The sequence below is a fragment of the Protopterus annectens genome, chromosome 11.part0, assembly GCF_019279795.1.
Source record: "Protopterus annectens isolate FY-2018-M chromosome 11.part0, PAN1.0, whole genome shotgun sequence".
NCBI lineage: Eukaryota > Metazoa > Chordata > Ceratodontiformes > Protopteridae > Protopterus > Protopterus annectens.
Genome location: NC_056745.1, coordinates 46,394,815 through 46,414,134, shown reverse-complemented (window position 1 = coordinate 46,414,134; position 19,320 = coordinate 46,394,815). Strand labels below are relative to the sequence as shown.

Below are 19,320 nucleotides of genomic sequence, written 5' to 3'. Positions count from 1 at the left end.
CAGTCCCCGCTGTTTCTTTACATGGACTTAGCCTACTATCCAAGAAGAAGTAGAACCTCCTGACAGAGGAACATGCTTTAGCATCACACAGTCTTCCTAATCCAGTATTGGTCAAAGTCACCCAAGTAGATGACATGACTGTAGTGGCCCAGTAGTCTCAGGCCTGAGTACTATTTGCACCTGCCCGGAGGGGGGGGGGGGTTCTGTATTAGCTATGGTTTTGTGAGCAGTGATAAAACACCAGTGGGTTCTGAACATGGTCACATCTTACAGCTTTTAACATTTTCTTTGGGGACAGCACCGTAGCAGTAAATGATAACATTTTGTTATTGCACACCTTGTATGTCTTCACAGCTATCTAGAAAATTCAACAGTTATGCCTTAGTCCCTCTGAAGATGATTGGCAGTCTTGTACCATCATTCCTTTGAAACCTTGTTGGTGCAGGATGCTGTCATACAAACTCAATATTGCTATGAGTTTTTTCAGGTCTTTGATCCCTGTAAGGTTCTCACAAGGGCTTGTGATTGCAGTAGGCTATTCCTTTAACACACAACTACATTGTAATTATAATAAAAATGATAAACTGTGTAAAAGTGAAACTTTATGGCCACTCTGACCTTCATGATGCCATTTACAAGTCTCCGTTTGCAAGCTTAGCGATGGACTGTGAGATGTCAGTTCCTGTGCTGCAGACCCCTCTGTATGCTTATTGGTCTTTCCTGGTATTAGATCTCTGCCTGCGGTCCCTGGAATGGTGGGTGATACCCACTAGTGTTTAAGTAGGTCTTCTGTTCCTGTAGCTGAACTTTTCTCCTGTCCTGACAGTGAATGCTTCAGTGGTAGGACAGGGAGCTCGTCACAGCTGTCACACAGCACAAGGGAAGTGATCCACTCTGGCTATGATATGCACATTGTCTTGTTGGATCTGCATGCAGTCCTTTTGTCCTTAATGGCCTCAGAAAAGAAGCTACTTCTTTCTAACTACATCCAACAACCAGTCTGTAGTTTGAAACATAAACTAGCATTAGAGCATGCATTCCTACTCACTGTGCTGAGTTGTCTTATGCATCGGGTAGCGTGACATAGAAATGTGCATTGCCATGTTAGCAGCTCACATCCTAGGTGAAAGGAATGTGCTGGTGGATCAACTGGGCTGCTTCTGAAGTCCACTTCTAATGTAGTGGATACTGTCATATATGGTTCAGATTTTCTAGAAATGGGGTATTTTGGAAGTCAACCTGTATGCAAGAGAATGTTTCTCTCCCCCTGTGCTGTGTGATGCATCATGGCAAGTGAGAGTTCAAGGTGGACAAGTTCACCATTCTTGTACATCTCCCTTTCCCCTTCCATCTGATTCCGTGCTTCATCAGAAAGGAAAGACCAGAACTCATTCTTGTTTTCATTGGATGTGATTTTTAGATCTCAAGTCCCTGGCAGTAAAGGAAGCTTTTCTGGTTCTAGCCAAGTGTGTCCCCAGTGGTTTCAGCAACAATTAGCTTCTCCTCTAAACTGGCTGTTTCTGTAGACTCTTTTATCAACACTTGGACCTTACAGCAGAGGTATCAAAAGTAAGTGGCGCAGTTGGGAACCATCTGGCATACCTACTCTGCCAAATAAAAATGGTGCATTATTTTGGTAGAGTGGTAACTGATATTACCACACATGGGCATTATATAACTTCTACTAGCCTATTTAGAGGCACTTGTGTGATATAGGCTTTCTGCCCCAGCCGTTTGAGCCAGCTAGAGTGACAGTATTGGTGCCCATATCTTGGAAAATGTTTTCTTTCTGGTTGTCATTACCTCCTCTAACAAGATCTTGGGGCTGCAGACTCTCATATGTAAAGGCGGATTGGGTGTCCCTTAAAGCACATTTTCTGAATTGTTCCCAAAATAGTACCTTCCATCTCCTTGTCTTCCTCACAATGGCAGAAAGTTGAAAAGAGAGAGAGAACTTCACACTCTGGATTTATACTCTCTGCCCATGTTTTAGTTGTTGAGGGAGCATGTGTTTACAAAGGCTGAACAGCTTTATGTCTTCTTTGCTTTGGGCAAGGAAGGGCTAGCAGTGACCAAGCAACCCATTTCAAGTGGAATGCCAACTACATTAACTTTTATCATCAGGTGGGTCTCCTCCCTTTGGCAAATGCTGTGGTTGAATGCCACTGTACTCAGAGTGATTGCTTCCAGTGCTTTCTTCAAGAATCTCTCCATTGCAGACATCTTTGCACTGCAGTTTGGTCTAGATTCATACCTTCATAGCACATTACTGTTTGGCTTGAGACTTCAGGAGTCACCTCTTCTTTGGCATTTCATTACTTTAGGATGTAAGCTTTCTGTGCCACTGTCTGTTGTCTGCCTTCTGGCTTCTACCCTCTTGGCTGTTATTATTTGGGATCTATCCTTTTGAAACTCCACCCAGGATAGTCCCCAGTATTTGATAATAACAGATGTATTCTTACCATTTGAGTTGATCTATGAAGACACCCTGCTTGTGGGTCCCAAATACCTTCCTGCCATTCCATGCTTGGGCAGCCGCCCAATCTATCTTCAGCTTTTGCAGTTCCCAATGCATTGCGTTGGTATATACTTGTATATTGCTTGTTTACTGTGTAGGTCACTGATATATTCACTTGGGTAGGCCTGCTGTCCTAGTGCAGCACACAGCAATCAGGCATGAGCTTACATATGGTGCATGCTTCTGTTAGTGCAGGAGCTTCCAAACAAAATACCAAAATGTAATTCAGGAGAGGCCAAACCCATTTGCAGCCCCAGTAAGAACAATATCCCTGTAGATCAACTGATGCAGCAAAAATATGTTTTCTTATCACATTCCTGCACAATACTTCTTGCTCAGTTACTCTGTACACTGCCACTATATGAAGTCATGAACCCAGTTCACCACTCAACTTGTACCTGGGTTTAAGATTTGGTGAATAGGGACACTCATAAACTCTCCAGTGTCATAATAGTTACAAAATTAACTTGGCTGAATTTCACTTCTACCCTGAATTCCCTAAGGTCTGCTTATTTCCGTCAAACACAGGCAATGCATATGTTTGTGTACTGAAGCTTTAGAAACCTGACCCACAGAGAATTCTATGTTTTTAATACATGTCTACACATATGTATCCTATGTGTAGTTTGTGTGTGCATTGTAGCCCACAGAATGTTCTGTTTTTTAATGCTTCTACACATATATATGGTATGTATGTATGTGAATTGTAGTCCACAGAGTGTTCTACTTTTTAATACGTTTTTACACATATGTATAGTATGTATGCGGATTGTAATCCACAGTTTTCTGTTTTCTAATACATGTCTGTATGTATGGTATATAGAGTATATATTGTGGACTGTAGCCCCAGTTTTCTATTTTGAATACACATCTACACATTTGTGTAGTATGTATGTGGACTGTAGCCCACAGAGATTTCTATTTTGTAATACATGTCTACATGTGTATGGTATATAGAATATATATATATATGTGGATTGTAGCCCACAGAGTTTTCTATTTTGTAATGTCTGCATGTGTAGTATACATGTGAATTGTAGCCCACAGTTTTCTCTTTTGTAATACATATCTGCATATGTGTAGTATGCATGTGAATTGCAGCCCACAGTTTTCTATTTTGTAATACATATCTGCACATATGTGTAGTATGTATGTATGTATGTGGATTGACAAACACTAGTAGCATGCACCAGAGAAGTACTTCAGTGAACTAAAACATCTGATAATTTTGTTGGATATAACAGTTTGCAGGATTGTTTGCTAATAACTATGTATCTGTCTGTTCATGTAAGAGATAACATTTTAGATTGAAAAACTGCTCTACACTGGTTTTAGGAAGGTAACAGTACTTCTGAGTGCTTTCTGTCTTTTCTTAAAAACATATGACATAAGTTTGGAGACAGCATGATGCATGTGTTAATTTTAGGTGTTCAAAAAGTGTCAGTGTGAAAGGTAGTCATCAAATATAGACAAGCTCTTCTGTGATACAGCATCCCTTTAGAAATGAAAGTGAATGTGTCACCTCTGTCAAGGAAAGGACACAACATGATTACCAAGATGTGTGTCACCTCTGTCAAGGAAAGGACACAACATGATTACCAAGATGTGTGTCACCTCTGTCATGGAAAAGACACAACATGATTACCAATCATAAGGCTTTTTTCAGTTATGTTAGGAACCTGGGATGCAACTCCCAGACTTGTTCTGAGTTGATTCTAAACGACAAAAAATACACTGAACCCACAGACATCGCCAATATACTGGCAGACAGGTTCAGTGCAAACTTCTCCCCCCCCCCCTCCCCCCCAAAAGAGCAAGTATCTATCCCGGCAGAGTGCAGCCTCCCAAACATCTCTGATGCTCAGGTGAAGGCCGCCCTCTCCAAAGCAAAAAAACACTGCTTCCATGGGACCAGATGGCGCCCCGGGTTGCGTCCTACATGAACTCCAAGAAGAACTAATCCCTCAAGTAAAACCGCTGTGCAATCTCAGCCTCACTACAGGATATGTGCCCAAAGAATGGCGTACAGCAATAGTGGTCCCACTCCACAAAGGTGGCGCCTCTGCGGACCCTGGAAACTATCGCCCCATAAGCCTGACTAGCCTAGTCTGCAAGGCTATGGAGAGGATCATCATGGAACTCATAAACAAAGACATTGGGGACCTACAGACACTAGATCCTACCCAATTTGGCTTTGTCAAGGGCAGATCCTGCCTTTTGAACCTGGTCGACTTCTTCGAAACAGTCACCAAAGCCATAGATGAGGGGAAGGTAGTCCACACAGCCTATCTGGACCTTGCAAAGGCATTTGACACAATACCCCACTCGGGCATCATAGATAAGCTGTCCAGCCTAAATATAAACCCCTATGTCACAAGATGGGTCGCAAACTGGCTCAAAGACAGAACCCACAGAGTCAGAGTTGCTGGGGCCATGTCAGACTCAAAACCGGTCACAAGTGGCATCCCAAAAGGCTCTGTCCTGGGACCTCTCTTGTTCGGTATTTACTTTTCTGAGGTACACGCCAACGTGGGAGGACTATGGCTCACCAAGTTTGCAGATGACTGCAAACTGGGTGCCATAATCGACTCTCCAGCTGACACAAACATCTTTCAAAAAGGTCTCGCAGAGGCGGATAACTGGTGCCAGAGCCATGGTCTAAAGCTAAATGCCAAAAAGTGTATAGTCATACCCTTTGGCAAAAACAATTTGCCCACAAATTACCACATAGGTGGTAACCCATTAAGTACAAAGAAAGTAATTAGGGATCTGGGGACCCAAATTCATAGCAATCTCTCCTTTGACAACCACATTGCCAAAGTGGTTAGAAAGACCTTCTACATAGCCCACCTCATCATGAAAGGATTCACATCTAGATCAAGAGAGGTAATCGTGCCCCTTTATTCATCCCTCATCAGGCCCATCATAGAATACAATGCCCCCTTTGGGATGTACCTTACCCGACACCTGCAGCAATTAGAAAGACCCCAAAAGTACCTCACCAGGAGGATCAAGGGACTCAAACAGATGCCATATGCTGCTCGGTTAAAAAAACTCCAGCTCTACTCAGTTGCATATCGCCTACTTGGAGGCGATCTATGCCTGAATATAAAGCTATGTCCAACCCAGAATTAATGGACATGCTCCACCTCAGTAAATCTAAATCCGTTAGAGCCACGCGCTCGAGGACTTGAACCTCAGCACAGAAATAAATAGAACATGCTGGAGGGACAGATTCATAACCCAAAGGCTCCCTTCGCTCTGGAATAGAATTCCAATTCATGTTAGGCAGAGCACCTCACTGACTCTCTTCAAGAAGAATCTTGATGAGTGGATGGGGGATCATAGGTTTGTCCCGGGGATTACTTCCGTGTCACAATTAGACAGAGGCACAATAAACTAAACTTTAAAAAGGGCACAGTATACTCAAATCAAGGGGTGGCGTAAGCCAAACACAATCGGGCTAGGCTTATAAATGCCCCAGGGCAGATAGCCTAGTATGAACCTATGAACCTAAGATGTGTGTCACCTCTGTCAAGGAAAGGACACAACATGATTACCAAGATGTGTGTCACCTCTGTCAAGGAAAGGCCACAACATGATTACCAAAATGCTTTAAACCAGGATGTTGTCATATATAATGGCATGCGTATGTATATATTAAGCGAGGCTGTACGAAGTAACATCATTGTACTCACTAACTTTCAAATATAACTGACAGATCTGTAGTCTTAAGTAAATGTTCTACCAAAGTATTGAAAAAAATTAGTTAAAATTTGTAAATGCCTGAATTAAAGATGCAGTTCAGACGCACGGTGACAAGAAGGGTGAGCTTTTGCTCAGTGCAACTCTTTCATGTCTCTGAATCGCATTTTATCACCATAGCAAGTAATAGGGCTCCCTGGCAAAGCCCAGTAGTGCTATGGCAGTTTTTTCTTTCAGTCCAGCCCTAAGTTTATAACTAAATGATCTGTATTATTTACATACTCAGTACTGTTATATGTTATACCCATTTCTATTGCTTTGGTTAGCAGTATCTTGCATTATATTTGAGATTTTATTTACATTTAACAAATTATCTGTATTAGTAAAATAGCAGCTAAAATATGGCAGTCAGCTATATAATGCATCTGGAGCAGTAGCATAGCCAATAAAGCTGCTTCGGCCCAATAATGTGTGTAATGGACTTGCATCTGCACAACTGGTAGACCTTATTCCCAGTCCTACCTAGTTAGCTGAGGATGCATGCTTTAAATACCTCACCAACTGTAGAAAACTGAGCTTTATTGATACAGACATGTTGAACTCAAAATCTGTCTCTCACAGTCACACATAGGCATTAACAATATTAGGTACTTCTTTAGCGTTCTTAGCACTGCAGATCTTTGCCTCCACCTATCAGTAAGTGTACAGAAATGTTATGATATCTCTCTATTATGTACTAAGACTTTTTTTTTCTTTAAATGTGTCAGCTTGATATTAAGGAAGACATAGAAGATGACGAAATGACAATAGAAGATTATGTTGATAAGAAGCTAGGAACATGGGACTCCGAATCCATTGAGCAAATGTATTCTATTGCCTCTCAGTGTCTTCATGACAATAAGAAAAAGAGACCTACTGTAGAGAAGGTATGTGGCTGTTTACTGTATAAAAGCTGTGTAATTGAGATGTCTGATAGTACTGCTTAACGCTCAACACTCATGTACAGGAAGTTACCCTAGATATAGAGACTCGTGCACAAATTGTTTTGTTCGCTAAGTCTATCTTTTAGAATGGGAAGCTGGTGTGGACATTAAGAGCAGAGCTGAAGATGCCACACAAAATTATATCATTTGATGGCAGACATGACACACCTGAACCTCCCATCATGCTCATTTTCTTGGCTGTTGGATAAGCCTCAAATCACCAGTAGCTTGCCTTATTTTTTTTCCCTGCTCCTTATAAGATTTGTTTCTGTTTTTTACTCTTGAATTCCTGTGCTGGTTTTGAATCCGTGTCATATTCCGGAAAATGTTCTAATCATTCTTGAGTGATGCTTCTCTCTGTTTCTTTTGCACCGTCTACACTTTATAACTTTCAGTGTTATCCTTTTGTTTTTATTCCTCTATTTTTCTTTTTGAAAGATATCCCATCCTTCTAGATGCTGTCTTTAATCAATACTTGTACATATAACCCTTTGACAAACCTTGTCTCGACACTGCAGTAAAAGGACACATAATGGGTGTAGAAATAACTTGGTTTTGATGTATCCTTTATTTTTATTTTAGAAACTGTATGAAACGGATCGTCCAATTAACAAGTACAAAAGTGTTTTTATTTGCATTGCTCAGTATTTCAGTAGAGTAATGCTTTATTATAGCAGCAATTTTACAAAGTTACAATCTTCCATCCATCCACAAACCCTTTTTTTCATTTTTGCACATGGGGTCGGGATGTCACTTCAACAGTGACAATCATCTAGAGCCCAGGTTTATACCGTCAGGTGGCTAGCCATGATGTGGTTGCTTTTCCATACTACACACTCGCACGCATACTCACTCCTATGGCCTGTTTATAAATAAGGGACTCAGAAATTCAAGGATGATAACTGGTATGGTAGTCAAGAAAAGCTGGCTCTATTTGCAGATGACATTATTTTATACCTGACAAAACCAGAAAGGAACATTGCAATGCTGTGGAACATATTGAGACAGTTTCAAACCTTTTCAGGATACACAATTAATGAGCTTAAAATCAATAGTGGTAAATTATGTACCCACATACAGATTGGTTCAGCAATATCCATATTTATGGGACATGATAAAATGAAGTATTTAGGAGTATGGATTAAAAATAATAACCGGTATGGCAGCGAACGATATGTGGGAAGAGACTACAAAAACGATAATACAAAAACTGGGAAAATGGAAGTTCTGTTATATGGATATCGATAGTAAGATGCAAGCAGTTAAAACATTTTTAGTCGCTTTAGTCTTGTACACTGGTCAGGCGTATTTTTAACAATCAGAGGAGAAGTTGTGGATAGCAACACGGCTAAGGCTGCTATACATAGCACAAGCGAAAACTATCATTCAAAGTGGAAAGAGTTGATGATGAAACGGGGAAAGCTGAAGTAACAAGGAGAGATTGGGATTTTGAATGCAGACCTTTAAAGAGAACAACAGTAATCATACAGAATATTATATTCATAAATTAGCAGAAGGTCTTCTAAGAACTAAACCAACACGGGAATGAAGAAGGAGATTCTGCCAATAGGGATGACAGCAATTAGGGATACAGACAATAGCCAAGAGAGGGCGGGACTATATTGGAGAAAACTGGTAAAGGAACGAAGGTTTTGGGTGTAAATAACCAGGAAGGGAAAGATGGTAGAATGGGAAGAGGCCAAGAACTTATTTGGACTGCAGGCTAGAGACTGCCTTCCATATTAATGATTGATATCAGAGTAAAGCAAAGAGAAAGAAATAGGGGCTCATAAATGGAAGACTAGCACTGGCACAGTTTTTCGTAGAATCTGGAACAAAAGTTGCCATTAAGAAAGGAATAATTGGTAGAGCATATAAAATATTGCATGATAACTATAAGAATCAATGAGAGGAGGTTAGGCAGGATTGGGAAGAGAGATTAGATAAGTAATTAACAAGGAAACAATGGGGGGGTATATGTATATCTCCCAAATATGCAACAAAGTGTAGAAGATTTAGGATCTTTGCCTGGAAGTGTTTACATAGATATTTTTATACCACAAGCAGACTTCAAACATTTTTCCTCAGGTAGACAGCAAATGCTGCAGATGTGCTGGGGAAGAAAAAAGTAACTGGGAACATATTTTCTGGGAGTGTAATGAGTTGGCAGACTTTAAAGATTCCCTTCAGACTGCTCTGTCGGAGATGCTGGGTGAGCACATTGGAGTAACTAGGAAAGTGATTTTTTTGAGCGTTGATACAGAATCGTAATTGCCTACACATGTTAAGGTCTTGCTGTGTCTAATGATGGTGGTTGCCAAAAAAGCAATTACTAGAAAAGGGAAATCAAAGTCTAAACCAACCATACTAGGAGTAGTGAGTGTAGTAACAGCAATGAAACTGGAACTGGGATCTTTAGAAAAGGGGAGAAGCAAGTTACGAAATATGTGATAAATACATACAGAGGAGGAACAAGGTTTAAAAGAGGGCAGGATTTGAATGAGCTATGTAATGGCTGACTAATGATGACTGGATATGTTAAAAGTGATGTGTAATGTTTGCAGCTGTGCTTGAGTTGGCATGGTTTGGAATGTATAATGTTTGCAACTGAAATTGTGTCGCCATAGTTTACTTTCAATTATATAAATGTAACATTGCCTATGTCATACATGATAATTTAATAAAGATGTTTTTGCTTAAAAAGTAAAACAATTCTATCTGTAATGTTGTGATTTCAGACTTAAAAAGAATATGTACTTCTGTATTACTGATATATTCATTGCTTGTATATGTTGAAGTATAAAAATTACATAAAATTGTTTTTTTAATTAAAATTCAAGATGCAGCTGCACATTTGCTTGTCAGGGTAGGAGTCTGATCTAGCACCATTTTATAGGTAACAGTCACTGAAAAATGTTGAACTATTTTGGAGACAGAGGCTTTTATCTATCTGTCTATATACATACATATATATACGTGTGTGTGTGTGTGTATATATATATATATATATATATATATATATATATATATATATATATATATATATGGGTCCTAGTTGTTGCATCGAAACTATGGCTCATCGAACTGTACTATCACGGACTCACTTTAGCGAAAGTGCATTTTATCGAAAATGCACCTTCGCTAAAGAAAACCAAAAAAAAAAAAACATGCAGTTTGCATGTAAAGTTAGTTGTAGATCAACATGTACTGTTGATGTAGAATTAAGCAAACTCTTGTTGAGATTGTGGTACAGTGGGGATAAGGGAATATTTCCTTTTCCCCACTGTAGTGCGATCTCGGAGTGAGAATATTAAAGTAGAAGGGTGTGGGGGGGTGCAGGGGGGCTTGCCCCCCTGCATAATCTTGTTTAGTGTGTATTAGTTTTTATTTTTATTTTTCTGCAAAAGTGCATTTTCGATATAATGCATTTTCGCGGAAGTCAGTTATCAGAAGTATGGTTCGATGAACCGTAGTTTCGATAATACAACATAGACCCATATGCATATATAGGTATAATATATAATATACACACACACACACACACACACACAAATACTTACACATACACACACACACACACATATATATATATATATATATATATATATATATATATATATATAAAATCAGCAGAAACTATTTATTTATTCTTGCCCCATCCACATAAAACCTCAATCTCATTTACCTCATAAACATTCCAGAGCTTACGTACTTCATAAAGACTACTAAACAGTTATCCAGATAAACAAATGCAGCGGCATCCGATCTCTGCAAGACTCAACAGCCTCTACATTCTTTCCTCATCTTGAAAACTTTTAGGCATCCATTACTGTAACTTTTCAAGTAACCTAAAAGATTGTTTTTAATTACTCTCCAGCTTTGCCTCACCTTCCTAACCAGCTTAATTACCTCCCACTAGCTATTTTAGGTTACCTTAAACTGCCTTTCATCCCCTCTCACTGTATTCATTCCTTACTTGTAACAGATTTGCAGATGCTGCACTTTTCCTTTCCCTGCACTCATTATTCTGTTCTTCATAGCTGAATTATTTGTGTTCTGTAATCTTTTTAACTGCTCATCCATTACCCACCCTGACTTTTTTCCTTCGTTTTTACAGCTAATTCCTGTAAAAGTCTCTGTCTCTCCTATGCGTGAAATGTAGAAAAATCTGAGGACCAAGGAAGTTATACATTAATGAATAATCTGAAGTAGTTAACTTCATTTGGGCATCAACCTATGGGTCTTCGGATCCATATCGGATCCGAGCCGGCAGTTTCCAACATCAGAGATCAGAGATCAGAGCTCCAAGCTCCTCCCCTTACCCATAATCCCCTACCAACCCTACCTGACCTCAGATCTAGTTTGCCGCGGTTGAAGCCAGCAGCTTGATCCTTGAGTTCCAGGCGTTAGTCAAGACTTGTGAGAAAATGTTGATCTTTTCTTTACCTTTTCTGTCATAAAAGAGTGTTTTGTGTGTGTGTGTGTGTGTGTGTGTTTAGCTTTCCCTTGTAGTTTTTCTTTTCAAATTTAATTTTAGCTTATTTCCTCCCCTCCCTTGTGAGAGCGTTAGGGCGTGTGTCTGTGTGTGTGGTTGGGGCCTAGTGTGTGTGTCTTCTTTCCAGTAATGTCTGAGGCCCCAAAGACATTTTTTTCTAAATGTACCGAGTGTGGCCATAAGCTATCCCCAGCGGATGGCCACACTCGGTGCGTGTTGTGCCTTGGGGTTGATCACCTCTCCTCTGGATGTGCTATTTGCGTGGCGTTCAACCCCAGGCACTTAAGGACCAGAGGTCGAAGTTGATTCTGGCGGGACTTCTGCCCCCGAACTCAGCTCCGACCTCCGGTCCCACCGTGGCGCCTGCCGCAGCTGCAGCAGTACCCACGACTGCTTCCCTTCCTCTGGCCGGGACTCAACCTCCCACCTCGGGCCAGGAGGATAGGGAAGCCAGAAAAGAGAAGCGCAGGGAGAAGCACCACAAGCGGCGAGCCGAGGCCTCTACATCGGCCCCGCCTGCTAAGCGGGCTTCTCCCTCCAAGACCTCCGAGCCTTCTCCTTCTCAGCTCCGGTCACCTTGCTTCTCACCGGGGCCGGAGGAGGCTCGAGGTCATCGAGGTGGCACTCCCGTCCCACCTCGGTGGCCTCCTCTAGGTCTACTAAAAGCCTAACGGATGCAGATTTGGACCGGATGATGAGAAGATTCCTCCAGGCCCAACTGCAGATGGGAGTGCTCTTGCCCCCTTTTTTCGCCCCGATCGCTCCTTCTCCAACCCGCTTCCTGGGTTTGGAGTCCTTGGAGCCGGGGGTGTGTCGGTGCCGATAGTATCAGGTACTTCAGCACTGACAGCGCCCTCGAGTCTGTCGGGTCCCTTTTTGGCAGATCCGAGCTCTCGGAGCTGGGAGCTGAGCTTCGGATCCGAGGGTGTCAGTCTGCCTTCGGCTCCATCCAGGTCGGAGCATACTGGCCCGTCGGATCTGATAGCATCGGCCCTGATCTGCTCGTCGGATCCGAGGGAGGGTTTGCTCTCGGATCCCAGAGAGAGCAGCTCTCCTTTGGCTTTCGACGTGGTGGAGAGGGCTCTGTCTAGGGATTCCAGGCCCCCGGCCACAGCTACGGCTCCGTCCCACACTTCCTCTCAGTTGGCTGTGGCTTCCATCACCCGGCCCCAGGGACAGCCTGCTCTAACATCCCAAGTAGTTCCCTTGTTGGGACATGATGAGCCTGGTGAGGCCTCCTCGGACAGCCCCCCCCCGAGGAGGTCCCTCACAAGCGCAAGTGCAAAAGGAGGCACTTGACTCCCCTGAGTCCTTAACCGAGGATACAGATTTGGAGGAAGGGGAAGGCTCCACAAGATCACCCCCCGAAGAGGTCTCCTTCAGAGACATCATGGAGATGCTCAGGATAAGGGGAGGGTGGTCCGCCCCAAAGCCTACCTTGGACGAATCTGTGTTCCTGGAGGCATTTGAAGCAGGCACGTCTACCTCTTGGATGTCCCCTCTAGCCGACCCCCTGGTAGACCTGATCACTACCAGGGCTTGGAAGGAGCCGGACACTGTGGAGCCCGTCCCGAAGAGACCTGATAGGATACTTAGTCCCCCCTCCGACAGAATGCACTGGAGTAAGGGATCCCCTGTAGATGCCATGTTGGTGGCGGCAGCCACCAAGAGGGAACTGGCCCAAGAAAGTCCCTCGGTCCATCCTCCTAGCAAGGAGTCTCAGGCAATGGACCACCTTGGGAAGCGAGTCTTCAGTTCAGCTACCTTCTCGTTAAGGTCACTGAACTACATGGCACATGTCATATGGCTCCAGCGAGACCTTATTAAATAGTACGCTGGGTCGCCCCCGGAGTCCATGTCGGCGGAGGACAAGCAGGTGTACTCTACCCGAATGGCCACTCTAAGGTCTATTTCTAATACCTCTATGCGGCTACCATCCCATGCTACGGAAGGAGCCGCTACAGCTAGCGGAGTGGGCGTCGTCATGAGGCAACAGGCATAGCTCCGCCACTGTGATTTCGTGGAACCCTTTAAGGCATCGTTCGCTAATGCCCCATTCGATGGTTCTGCCCTCTTTGGCAAAACCATACGCGAAACTTTAGTCCAGAGCGAAAAGGACGGGAAGACGTCTGCCGTCGAAGTCCGCTTCTCTGCTCCCCAGAGGTCTTTCTGCATGAACCAAAAGGGACAGAAGAAGATGTGGTTCCGGAAGACAGCAACAGTCCCGTGACGCTCTGGACACCCAGTCCTTCCGAGGCAGAGGAGGACAGGGTGGACACCGCCCTAGGGGCAGAGGGGGTCCGAGGAGTTTTGGGTCCAGAGAATCGTTCTCTGATCGGCCCACGCAGCAACCCTGAGGGGTTACCTGACTGCTCCACTCTGGAGGCAGTCGGGGGGCGTTTTTCGAGGCACCTGGCAGCTTGGGAGTCCATCACGACAGATTGCTGGGTGCTTCTTATCATATCCAGAGGTTACCAAATCCCGTTTCTTCATCCCCCTCGCAATCCCAGATTCCTCCCCGATGTCTCCCCCGATCAGAGGGAGGCCGCGGCTGCAGAAATCCAGCAGCTTCTAGAAAAAAGAGCCATTCAGTACGTCCCCCCAGACCAGTTCGGATCGGGCTTTTACTCCAGGTTTTTCTTGGTGCCAAAAAAGACGGGGGACTTAAGGCCAATCCTCGATCTATCCCTCTTGAACCTGTCAGTAACCAAGGAAAAGTTCTGGATGGTCATACTTCAATCCATTCTCCCCCTCTTGCAGGAGAACGACTGGATGTGCTCTATAGACCTCAAGGATGCATACTACCACATCTTGATGGACAGACACTCCAGGAGGTTCCTCTGCTTCCGGCTAGGAGCCAGCCATTACCAATTCAGGGTCATTCCCTTTGGTCTCATCACAGCCCCCAGGGTGTTTACCAAGGTTTTGTCAATGATAGCGGCCCACCTGAGACTCCAGGGAATTCAGGTCTTCCCCTACCTGGATGACTGGCTCCTGACCGCTCCCACAAGGCATCTACTCTGCGCGGCCAGGGACTCTTTCCTCCGTCTAGCTCCCTGGCTGGGGATCACAGTCAATGTAGAAAAATCTTCCCTTCTGCCGACACAAATCATAGACTTAATCGGAGCCAGATTGGATACAAGCCGGCTCTTAGCCTTCTTGACTTCGTACCGACTTCAAACCCTGAGACTCCATGTGCGGGCCATTCTTCAATCCTCAGCTCCTTCAGCAGCTCTGGTCCTGAGGGCCCTAGGGTCGATGGCAGCTGCCATCAACCTGCTGCCCATGGCGCGTTTGCACATGAGGGTAATGCAGTGGACCCTCCAAGTCCAATGGTCCTTCCTGCATTACCCTCTGAACCATCCCATTCGCCTCAGCAGGGTTTGCAGGAAGGCCCTTCTGTGGTGGCTCCAGTCCCCGGACCTCCTCAAAGGTCGGCCCTTTGCTATGCTCCATCCCCTAACCATGGTGACCACGGACACCTCTCGCCTTGGATGGGGGGGGGCTTTGTCTAGGCAGGACAGTCCAAGGCACGTGGAACCACACGGAGATCTCGCTGCATATCAATGTCCTAGAGATGAGGGCGGTGCTGTTGGCGTTGCAAGCACTCCAGAACCTTCTTCCCGTTGGGACTATTGCAGTCCAGATGGACAACATGTCGGTAGTCTGGTATATCAACAAACAAGGGGGAACCAGGTCCTATCCACTTTGCCGAGAGGCCATGAGAGTGTGGGAATGGGCGATCTCCACCAACTGCTTTCTCATAGCGATGCACATTCCGGGACAGTCCAACATCCTTGCAGACAAACTGAGTCACACTATTCTATCGCCGTACGAGTGGTCTCTGAATCCCGAAGTAGCGAAACAGATATTCTCCAAATGGGGTCAACCTTGTTGCAATCTTTTCGCTTCTCCCTCAAACACGAAGTGCAACGACTACTTCGCTCTAATTCCCCCACCCGGGGAATCCCCCCGAGACGCTCTGGTACATGCTTGGCCGCCCGGTCTCCTCTATGCCTACCCTCCTCTTCCTCTAATGCTGAAGTTCTTACAGAAAGCCAGACGGCTGGGGAGCAGAATAATCCTCATTGCCCCATTCTGGCCTTGTCAGTCTTGGTTCCCTTATTTACGGTCTCATCTAGTGAATCCTCCCTGGATTCTGGATCCCATTCCAGATCTGATCTCGCACCCATTAGACCTCCCGACCCCAAATCTGGACAATCTGAAGCTCATGGCTTGGTTGCTCCAGTTCCACTCCTAGCTAGGGCTCCCGGTATCTCTTCCCCGGTCAAAGCTATCTTAGTGGCGGCCCACAAGCCGTCTACTAGAAGGCTTTATGGTAGCAAATGGAAACAGTTTTCTATTTGGGCGGAGCAACAGAACTTAGACCCCTTTACGGCTCCGTTGCCTGCGGTGTTAGACTTTTTGTCAGTACTTTTCGACCAAGGAGCCAGCTCGTCCATGGTCAGAGTTCAGCTGGCAGCAATTTCGCATTATCACGTGGGGAGTGACCTAGGCCCTTTGATCTCAACCAGATTGTCTAAGGCCTTTTTGAAGGGTACCTTCCTACTAAGACCCCCGGTGAAGGATGTAGTCCCTCCTTGGGATTTAGCGCTTGTACTCCAGGCTTTGACAGCTCCTCCCTTTGAGCCTGCAGCTTCAGTGGATCTTAAACTATTATCCTGGAAAACAGCATTTCTCGTCACTATCACTTCGGCCAGAAGGGTTTCAGAGCTACAAGCCCTTTCTGCCAAACCACCGTATTTGATCTTTCACAAAGATAGAGTATCCCTCAGGACCAATCTCTCTTTTCTTCCTAAGATTGCTTCTGAGTCAAATATCAATCAAACTATTAATTTACCTGTCTTTTTTCCCAATTACCAAAACAAAGGCGAATATAAGTTGCACTCGTTGGATGTTCATAGACAACTACGTTTCTATTTACACAGAACAGCTGGTCATAGGCAACCAGACCAGCTGTTTATTTCCTTTGCTAAATCTAATTTTGGAAAATCAGTTTCAAAAGTCACACTGTCCAGGTGGATTTCACAGTGTATTCTACTAGCATATGAAAGTTCCGGCCGGCCCGCACCCCAGGGAGTCCACGCCCATTCTGCTAGATCAATTTCCACATCTGCTGCATTTCTCTAGAGTCTCATTGGATGAAATTTGCTCAGCAGCCACTTGGGCTTCATCTCATACGTTTATAAATCATTATAAGTTGGACCTGGTCTCCAGAGGGAGAGCATCCTTTGGCTCTGCAGTGCTCCGGAACATCCTTCCATGAGGACCTCCCAAGATTTAGGTAGCTGGGGACTCTGTCCCATAGGTTGATGCCCAAATGAAGTTAACTACTTCAGATTAAGAAGTTATGTACTCACCATAACGTTCCATCTGAGTAGATAAACTTCATTTGGCAGCAACTGTCCCCCCCTCCTTCCCCCTGACCGTCGGATGTTTGTATTACTATTTTGTCATCTGATTGTATCGAGGTCAGACCATAGGCTGGCTATTTGGTGCAGGTCTTGCATTAGGCAAACTCGATCTGAAGTCAGGTAGGGTTGGCAGGGGATTATGGGTAAGGGGAGGAGCTTGGAGCTCGGATCTCTGCTGTTGGAAACTGCCTGCTCGGATCCGATATGGATCCGAAGACCCATAGGTTGCTGCCAAATGAAGTTTATCTACTCAGATGGAACGTTATGGTGAGTACATAACTTCTTATTTATTCATCCCTTCACCAGACAGACCTGTTGCAGTTTACATCAGTACACCTGCTATAAACTTCTTACATACAGTGGATATAAAAAGTTTACACAACCCTGTTAAAATGACAGGTTTTTGTGATATAAAAAAATGAGACCACAATAAATCATTTTAAAACCTTTAACCAGACACAAGCACAAAACAGGCACCTGACACCAGGAGGTCAAATAATACGAAATACTCTGTAAAAAAGCAGAAAGAACAGCTCTTTAATCACATAAACGCAACAGACAATAAGGCATTTTCATCCAACATAGACTTCATCAGATGTTACAAAGATAAACAGCTGTAACTTCTTATATATCCTCAACTCCCCTGATTTTAATTGGATAATTAAAAAATACACAAATAGTAGAAATGCAAAACAATGAATCCAAACCCACATATTCTAATATAAAAATTCATAAAACACATACCGTAAAAACTGATCAAGTAAAACAATCCAGCTAGATCCTAAAACATAAACTTAGTAAAGTCCTAACCAAAATGTTGAGTATTGAATATAACAAAATAAAATAAATCTAAAGTCAAACTGATTACCTAAAATAAAACTGTGCAAATCAGCCTTAATACAGTCCAACACTACCACCCTGTGGCCAAAGACCTCAATTACAGGCTATAATTTTGCAGCTCTCATTCTAAGTACAGGGACAATGGATAAATGTTCATTTAACTCAGGGGATCTGTTGGCCTCTAAAATTAATTGCCAAAAAAGTTCCCTGACCTCAGTCTTGGTATCCCAAGGCCCTCCCCTGGGATCCTGTTCCACCTTCTCCAATACAAAAAAAAACCCCACCTTGCATTGATGCCCACTTGGGAGTGTTTATATAGAGCATTATTATTACCCTTGATCCATATTGCATTCAGATGTTCATAAATTCTTCTCTTTAACCTACGGGAGGTCTTTCCGACATAAAATGCCCCACAATGTTTACATGTAGCAAGATATATCACCCATTCACTATAACAATTTGAAAAGCTGCTAGCCCTAATAACTCTGTCCCTATCCAAAATGTGCACACTTTCCTGATTTTCTATATATGGACATTTTGCGCAGGAACCACATTTGTAGGTACCTAATCTCTTTTGGTTGGAAGGTTTCTTATTTCTTTCCAAAAGGTCCTTCAAGTTTCTGCTCTTTTTATAGGTGAACCGTAATGGGGTCTTAAATAGGACATCCAATTCTGAATAACAGCTAAATTTGTCCCAATGTTTTGTTATAATATCCTGAATATTGGGAGTGTCAACACTTTAATACATAAAATTCCCCATAGATGATTGACCCACTCTATTGTTCATATTGTTACCTTGGGGGTTGTTAACATTTAAGATGTCATCCCCACCATACCACAAAATAGGACCAAATCTCCCAGTTCTTCCTTCTTTCACCTCCTCAACTAAATCTATGGGATACTTCCTGGCAATGAATATATCTCTCAGTTTTGTACTTTCCAACTCATAGTCTGAGTCCTTTGAGGTCATTGTAGAACTACAGATAAATTGACCCTTAAGGTTGCTTCTTTTCTGCTTAAATGGGTGTGAGCTGGTAAAATACAAGTAGGAGTTGAAAAAGGTATCCTTCCTGTATACCACTGATTCAATGTCCTTCTCCTCTTCCATTTTTTTCAGGGTTATATCTAAAAAAATCATCTCCTGGTAGGAAATGTGGTGTGTAAATCTTAAAAATTCCATGGTTTGGTTAAGATACTGAATAAACTCCATAGGTTTGGCCTCTGTTCCTATCCAAAATATACAAATGTCGTCAGTACCATTTATAATAATTCCAGTATGTAGCATACTCTGAGGAAAAAACAAATTTCTCCTCCCATACCATTAATACGATGTTTGCTTAGGTG

The 19,320-nt window shown here is 43.4% G+C and overlaps 1 protein-coding gene across 1 annotated transcript in view; it reads left to right on the top strand.

Moving 5' to 3' along the window:
* Positions 1-19,320, top strand: part of IRAK4 (interleukin 1 receptor associated kinase 4) — a 547,272-nt gene that overhangs the window by 469,482 nt on the left and 58,470 nt on the right. Inside the window, exon 11 of the mRNA XM_044087412.1 lies at positions 6,991-7,149. Coding sequence (XP_043943347.1) covers positions 6,991-7,149 — 159 coding nt within the window. The remainder of the gene's footprint in view (positions 1-6,990; positions 7,150-19,320) is intronic.